Genomic DNA, 8,042 nt, shown 5'->3' with positions numbered 1-8,042 from the left:
GCTACTAATTACAATGTTCAAGTTGCTTATTTTTCAAATTTACCTATACACACTTGGCCAGTCATAGTTCAGTTCTTGGTTGCACGAAGTTTAAGACTTGGCCCCTACATAAGGGTACCATATTATCTTTATTTGCTTCAGAATACTAGCTAATTTAATGCCTAGTTTTATTTGATGATTAGAGCATTAATGTTCAAATGAAAGGCAAGACTCATCAAATCAAGCCGCAAGTTCTCTCAATCTAGACTTATGCATGGATTGTCAGTTGAACTAGACGCATAAATAGCAAACTCAGTTTTCAAATCCAACTTCTTAGGGGGTAGTGTTTCAGCGTCGTAGATTAGTAATGTAAGGCCTTAACAATTGTTCGGTACACAATTTTCGCAGCTGGATTTCTGATGATTTTCATGCTCATGAATCTACATTGACATTTTAATTTTCTATGATTTGTGCTTAATCTTTAAGTGAGAGAGAGGAATCAAGAAGCCTTGATCAAAGCCATCCATGTACAAATAGTTTTTGAGACATAATCAGGTCAACTAATAGTAAATTCATGAATATTTTGGTAATATTCCCTAATAATATAAATAAATAAATAAATAAATAACTGAGATATAGACAAAAATATAAATATATATTAAGTTCCTAATACATATATTTATGTACAAAACAGACATAGCATTTTTCCTTCTTTGGAACAGAACATTTTTCTTCGTTTTCTAGAGGAACAGAGTATCTTCTTCTTCTTCTTTGAAACAGAACATTTTCTCTTCTTTGGAAGAGCTCTCTCTCTCTCTCATCCCTTGATAAAAAAGCCACGATTTTCTTTTGTGGGTATTTTGGTGCCTCTTCTGATTATGTAAAACTAATATTCAATCCATTCATTCATATAGATAGATATACAAATATATATACAGTAATGTCTAAGGCTAATGATGAGATCCCAGCTTCTCCTCCATCATCAGAAACCACCACAACCATAACAGAAGACATGCTTAACAGACAACTTAGTACTACTTCTCTCGATGAATCAGAGTACCCTCATGGTCATGGTGGTATTGATGATGCTGATGGTATTGATGATCACCATGAACTTGTGCTTGGGCCCCTCCTCCCTCTCAAACAACAACTGGAAAAAGACAAGGTATATGTGTATATACATAACATCTCACGTAGTTCTTAACAATATGTTGAACAAGGGGTGTGTGTATGCATGTATGCATGTGTGCATAATGCACGTGTGTATGTATGTATGTATGTGTGTATGTATGTATAATGCTATATGATAATACTTTATTCATGCACATCATGCATGATAATATATGTGGTATATATACCGAGTATATACCATCATCGTTGCCATAATGTTATGTACGTTGTATACAGTGAGCATGTACCTTCATCATTAGCATAATGCATATATGCCAACAATCATAATTTATTCATCCATCCCCATACAGGCGTATCATTTATGCATCTGATGGCATATAATATAAAACCATATTTGGCTGAAGCTAATGATTTGTTTTTTTTTGTGTGTGACTAGGAGGATGAAAGTTTGAGAAGGTGGAAGGAGCAATTGCTTGGGAGCATACAAATGGATGTTGGTGATGAAGGTATACTTTACTGTACTGGGAAGTTATGGAACCATCATAAAAATCATGATGATTTACTGTCTATATTAATGTATAGGTGATGATGGTGGTGATGTGCATCCTCAAGTGAATCTGTTGAGCATGAGCATTGTCTCCCCAGGGAGACTAGATATGGACATCACTTTGCCGTCCTCGTCGACATACAAAAACCATCTTTTCACACTCAAGGAAGGGAGCAAATACAACCTTAAATTCACATTCATGGTGAGGCACAACATTGTATCGGGCCTCGCCTATGTCCATACTGTGTGGAAAAGTGGTATCAAAGGTAATGTTTTACACATCAATAGTGGAAACAAATGGATTCACAAACTCCCTAACTGTGTTAGGTGTTTGGCACACTACATTGCTACCTAGCACATTTTTGTACTAGAGAGGAGAATATTGAAAACTTACATGTATACTGGTAATTTCTTGGAAACTTAGTGGCAACATTCGACAAGAATGTGTTACTTCTGATGAGAGGGCAAGCTGATAAAAATGTGCCACTTCTGGTAAATATTCAACAAGATAAGGGTGTGTTTTTTTATGTTCTGCCCTAGATCATAATGGAATGAAGTGTATTTATCTTTGTTTATAGGTTTTCTACTAGGCTCTTTGGTCATGGTTTTTTGTTGTTGGTGTGTTGCAGTCGATAAGACGAGAGTGATGTTAGGGACATTTGCCCCCCAGCGTGAACCACATGTCGTGATGATGGAAGAGGAAACAACACCCTCTGGTATGTTAGCCAGAGGAAATTACTCAGCCAAAACTAAGGTATCCTCGAAGTTAATGTAAATTTCTTCAAGATTTATGTGATATGCATATATATACTATGTACATAAATGCATCCATACATTCACACACACACACACACACACACACACACACATACAAACACATTAAGATTATTGACATTTCCCATTAGGATCATACATATATGCCCCAACTCTATACAATACAAATCTTTAATTTCATTGTACACAACACTCATGTTTGTGTATAAATAATTTGTTTTGTTTTTACAGTTTATTGATGATGATGGAAGATGTCATTTTGAAATGGAGCATAGTTTCAGCATTAGAAAAGATTGGTAGGATTGTGACCTATGGCCTCATTGTGGTTCCAACGTATTTAAACATTCTTCGGATTTTGACACCTTAACATTCTTTGGACTGTTCCTATCTTAACCTTCTTGTATGAATTCATCTCTCAATTGATGCGGTTTATTCAGGTTCACATTCTTAGTTTTAAAGCTTTGAATTAATCCGAGCGATTGGAGGTGACATGAATTCACCCTAGGCCAACATGAGATCATTTGATCAGTATTCTTCTTGTGTGAGCAATGGCATCTGATTTGTGAGAAATTTGTATTTGATTGCAATGAGGAGTTTGAAAGGTAACAATGTCTTTAAGAGATGTAGCAAAAAGTCCTCTATGTCCACACATGTGATCTCACCACTCAAAAGAGTCATATATTGCTTTGGTCATATCGAAAGTTACACCATAACCCTAGAATGATCATCATTGAGATGTTAGTGATGATGTTTGTCGCACTCACTCTTCAACCCATACGAAGCATCATTGACATTCGAAACCCTCATCATGTTTGTTCCCTATTGAAGTATGATTCCAAGGAAGAAGCATGTTGTGGAGTAATCTTTCACTAGGAGGAGCCCATAATTTTCATGTGGTGCTAGTGTCAATAAATGCTTCTACCGTTCTTAAATCATCCTACTTTCTACAAGAGAAAGTTAAAGAGACGATACTCCACTTGAATTCCACTCTAGCCTCACCATGCACCATGTCCTTAGGATCATTGTGCAATAAAAGATTTAGATTGTAATGTATGTTTGATAATGCTATTATTTAGTTTCTCGATCAATCACCACCATCTAATGTCTTGTGAGTGTATTGTAAAGCTTCACACCATGTGCATGAATAGGTACAAAGTGCTTTGGATTGTAGGTGATAGTCGAGATCCTTGCTTAACCCCCATGTTACTTGGAAAGTATATGAAGAAAAAGCAAATTGGGCATGATTATACAATGATAAACCCACAAATAAACTAAGATTAAATTAATTATGCATTAACCATAATTAGTACTAGATACAAGCGAGGAGCTTGATGTTTATAGAGCGCTTTTACATCAACGAGGAAGTGAGTGGGATATCTAAGGTATCTTGTACATTTGGTACTAGGTGTCTCCCATCCATTTATTACAAGGGTGGGAGATACCTAGTATAAATTCTCCAAAAAGGGTGTTCATACACAATGTGCTTGAAATGGATATCTCGACAAGTGGCATAAATAAACTCGAGTCGGACAACTTCCATTGCTTTTGGAAGAAGTTTTAATACATGACCATGTGGGAGTAGAAAATGGAACCAATGGAGTTCCTTATGTAAATGAGCAAGCCATACTTAGCAAATGTGTTACCAACATGTCTTAGCTTCCATTAGTTCATACAATGTGGTAAGTACTAAGAACAAGGCTTTAAGTAATACAAGGGCATAAAGTCTTCAAAATAAACAATGCAATTAAGAAGAGAGAGAGGGAGAGATTCATGTATTTTAAGAGGTTACATCTTACGTTTAACTCATCTTTGATAACAAATTGCAAATAGAAATAAATGTTATTAAGAAAAAAAAAAGAAAAAAATGTAAAAAGTCCCTAAAAAAATATTATTATCAACATATGTAAGATTCTCAATTTTTGTCTTCAAAAGATTTCTAACATAGATTGATCCAAAACGGAGAGGTCTTCAAAGCAAGGGAAGCACCTATGATTGAAGGAGATAATGGCCTTTATTTGTCGATGACAAGGGTGGTGGGATCATAGTCCATGAGGGCAGGCATAATTATGAGCACAAGATTTTGCTATTGCCCAATCTATTGTAACCCCTTTTCTATGTTGTGGTGGGGGCCCACTTTTATATCCCTTGATTGGCATACACCATGAGACAGGGGCTTAAGCTTGAGCTCTAGGGATACTTTCACCTATATAGTTCTCTTACATTTGATATAATTATAATTTATAAGTATGCCCCTTTTAGGAAGGCATCAAGGTTTATATAGATTATCTTTATATCCCATTGCATCATTTAATTAAGTCTCCAAGGAGTTGGTATATCTTTTGACCTTTAGTTTGGAATGTCTGACTAATAATTAACGAAATATCCTAACCCTCCTTTTGGAACTTTTCCTTCAACTTGTTCCTTTTTCTACATCAACCACTTGCCTTCTTTTATTTAGACGCTCCAAAAACCTTAAACCATTCTCTAAAAAAGGCACCCTCCCTTTTTCCAACATGTTGTAAAGCACAATGACGTGAAGTCTCATAATCACAAAGAGCGTGGGGTCACAAAGGCCAAATTTTGCAAATTTGGATGATTACATAGAGTTGTAAGACCTTGAACAAGTCCTCTTATAGAAGAATGCTACAACAATAGCTGCAAAAGTTAAATATAATATTTTTACCTCTATTACAAATATGGCAAATGGCAAATGACAATATATTGAACAATTTTTGTGAGGGTGGCCAAGCTCAATCACTATTAATACTATAAAATGGCACAATACAAGACTTACCTTCAAGCCCTAGATGATCTCCTTCTATAATTAGGTTTGGAGAGAGAGAGAGTTCGCATTGGTTCGAGCAATCGGCCTCTCTTCTTCGTGCATTCACTCAAAAATGAGCTACAAGGTAAGTGGTGATGAAAGAGGAGTTGTGAAAGAATGATGAGATTAGAAGAAAGGTTGGCAATATGGATGATACCCATCCAAGACTAGTAGTGATGTCTTGAATAATGACATGACATTATACCACTCTGTTATTTTCACTTTGACTATGCATGTGATTCATCACGCAAGCATAGCACATGGAAGTTTATGGCTTCTTGGTCATGATGCACCAATACGTTCTTATTTGATGGTCTCGATGGAGTGGTAGAAAAGTATGTAAGCAAAAAGGAAATTTGGATAAAGTTGTTTTGACAAATGACTTTGGTGTGAACTCCTTGCGCTTTTGAGGACACAAGCTTTGTTGCATTTAAGTGAGCTAGTGTTTTATGCCAAAGTAGAGGCTTTAGTTAGCTTGCAATAAGAACATTGTCGCGTAAATGCACGTGTGTGTGCTACTTGAGCAGGATCAGAAAGGTCTTGGACTAGGGATGACTCTAAGGTTAGGACTCGAAAAGATGGGGTTTCGGGTGTGAAAAAGGGGACCCCTTGTCGAAGAAACGATTGTTGAAGAAAACCCTCATCAAAGAAACTCGTTTTTCAAAGAAACTCCTTTGTGGAAGAAAGTTCTTACATGAAGAAAGTCATTGTCGAAGAAAGCGCTTAGTCGCAGACTTGGAACAATGCTTGGGGAGCACCAAATCGTTAGAGTTCGCCAATATAAACTAGGTCGTTTCAAACGCTTGTTAGAGAGTTTAATCACTTGATTTAATGTGTTGAGTATGAGTTTACAACAAAATAACCTTATGTTAACAAGTAAACACTAGATTACATCAAGAGAACCCTTTATAAAAAAGAGGGTTCACAAGTTACCTAAGGGAGGGGTTACAATGGTGGCAACCTCAAGTTAACCACAAGCTTAAACAATAAATGGAAGTAAGAGATGTGAAGCTTCAGTTGTAGGTGAGTCGAGTGGGCCGCCGAGACCACGACTACCTCTGACGGTTACGATGCCTCGAATCGGGGTAGAGTTCTCGTGCCCCTCTGTCTTCATACGAAGGACCGATGTACTAGCTTGTCGTCTCCTTGTTTCTTCCACTTGAGTGTCGAAAATCTAGACAAAGAAGAGTCAATGAAGAAAAGAAAATCGAAGAGAGCCCCACGCAAACATGAAGAAGACTCTATGCAAACTTGAAGAAGACTCCATGCAAACTCATAAGAGACGAAGATGATTGCTCCTGAGCTCCCAAAAACGCCGATGAAGACCACCCAAAACCGAGAGATGAACGACCCAAAATAAGCTCTCCCTCCCTCCCTATAAAGGAAAGAGGTATCTCATTTGCATTAAATGCAAATGTCCCTTTCCCAATATAAAAGTAAAAAAGAGTGCACTTTAATGTGGTCGCTCTAATATCCTACACACATTGAATGACCCTAACGAGTAGGCCATTCACTTTTATAATTTCTTTAATAATTACACGTTGTAGTTCTCCTTTCTTTGCCCTTATTCTCACGTGCTACACATTCTCGCTGTCTTACTTTTTTTCTCAACGCATTCACTCCATTCCTTATCCTCTTTGTATTTTATATTTAAATATTTACACGTTGTGGCTCCCCTTTCTTTGCCCCTATTCCCATGTGTTACACATTCTCCCTCTTTAGCTTAAGTTTTATTTTATTTTAATTTTTACTTTCAATGAATGGGTAAATACCCCATTTTTGTTGTAAACGAATTGTGTCATGGGCCAATTTTGGTCTTAGAAGACGTTAATATATAGTTATTTCTTTCTTTCTCTCTCTCTTTTAGTTTTTCTCACACGCTTTCACTCCACCCCCTATCCTCTTTTTATTTTATACTTATACATATATCGACACGTTGTGGATTCCCTTTCTTTGCCCCTATTCCCACGTGCGACACATTCTTTCTCTTACTTTTTCCCAAACACTTTCACACCATTCCTTATCCTCTTTTTAGCTATTTTCCCACTTTCGGGATGCCCACATCATAATAATGTTATAGTCATAATAGGGACAATCAAAAGGAGTTATCGTGTTGTTTGTTTCACATACATATGTCGTGAACAATCGGCAACGGTTTGAACCGAACCGTGAAACCGTGGCTTAACGGTTTCAATGGTTTGGTTCAGTTCGGTTTCAACAGTCAGAAACCGTGGTTTAAATGGTTTAACGTTATTTTATTTTTTATTTTTAAAAATTTGTTTTTAAACAATAATTTCATTTTTAGACCTTATTCTCACATTTTAAGAACATCTTTAAAATTTCAAAATATAAATTAAAATTGGACCTAAGTTGAAAACCAAAACTGAGCCACGAAACCACAGTTTTAACGGTTTGAAAAATGTAAACGGTTTCATGGTTCGGTCAGGTTTCAAAATTTTTAAATAGTTCGGTGCCAAACCGTTTCGGTTTTGACCCTCTCAAACCGAATCGAACTAGGGGCAACTGAGGAGGAGGATGAGAGATAACAAGAGCCTTTAACCGGTTTGATCAAACCGGTTAAGCCATAACCGGTTTAGGAACAAGTTTGGGATTGTCCAAACCGGTTAAGCCTTTTAAACTGAACCGTTTACCGATTCCACTGGCGGAAAGAATCAAAACATCTTTGTTACGCCACCAAAACGTGCTCTCAGAAAGAAAGAATGAAAGAAAGAAAGCTCACAGAGAGAGAGAGAGAGAAAGAAAGAAAGAAAGAAAAGGTTTAAGGTT

General features: G+C 36.7%; 1 protein-coding gene across 1 annotated transcript; it reads left to right on the top strand.

Annotated features, from left to right (window-relative positions):
* The first annotated feature begins 697 nt into the window (after positions 1-697).
* Positions 698-2,875, top strand: LOC147850224 (rho GDP-dissociation inhibitor 1-like). Its single transcript, XM_087336271.1, has 5 exons — positions 698-1,144; positions 1,547-1,616; positions 1,693-1,923; positions 2,287-2,411; positions 2,663-2,875. Exons 1-5 carry the CDS (start codon positions 920-922, stop codon positions 2,729-2,731), a joined length of 720 nt encoding a protein of 239 aa, XP_087192397.1. The 5' UTR covers positions 698-919; the 3' UTR covers positions 2,732-2,875.
* Positions 2,876-8,042: the final 5,167 nt, after the last annotated feature.

Source organism: Azolla caroliniana, unplaced genomic scaffold (assembly GCF_043228905.1).
Source record: "Azolla caroliniana isolate FFs.n. ecotype wild unplaced genomic scaffold, voAzoCaro1.0.p SCAF_21, whole genome shotgun sequence".
NCBI lineage: Eukaryota > Viridiplantae > Streptophyta > Polypodiopsida > Salviniales > Salviniaceae > Azolla > Azolla caroliniana.
This window is presented reverse-complemented; position numbering and strand designations above follow the sequence as displayed.

Excerpts from the sequence above, each read along its gene's own strand:
- LOC147850224 (XM_087336271.1), top strand. The coding sequence starts at position 920 with ATGTCTAAGGCTAATGATGAGATCCCAGCTTCTCCTCCATCATCAGAA. Across the intron at positions 1,145-1,546 it reads AACAACTGGAAAAAGACAAG|GAGGATGAAAGTTTGAGAAG; the intron begins GTATATGTGTAT and ends GTGTGTGACTAG. Across the intron at positions 1,617-1,692 it reads AATGGATGTTGGTGATGAAG|GTGATGATGGTGGTGATGTG; the intron begins GTATACTTTACT and ends ATTAATGTATAG.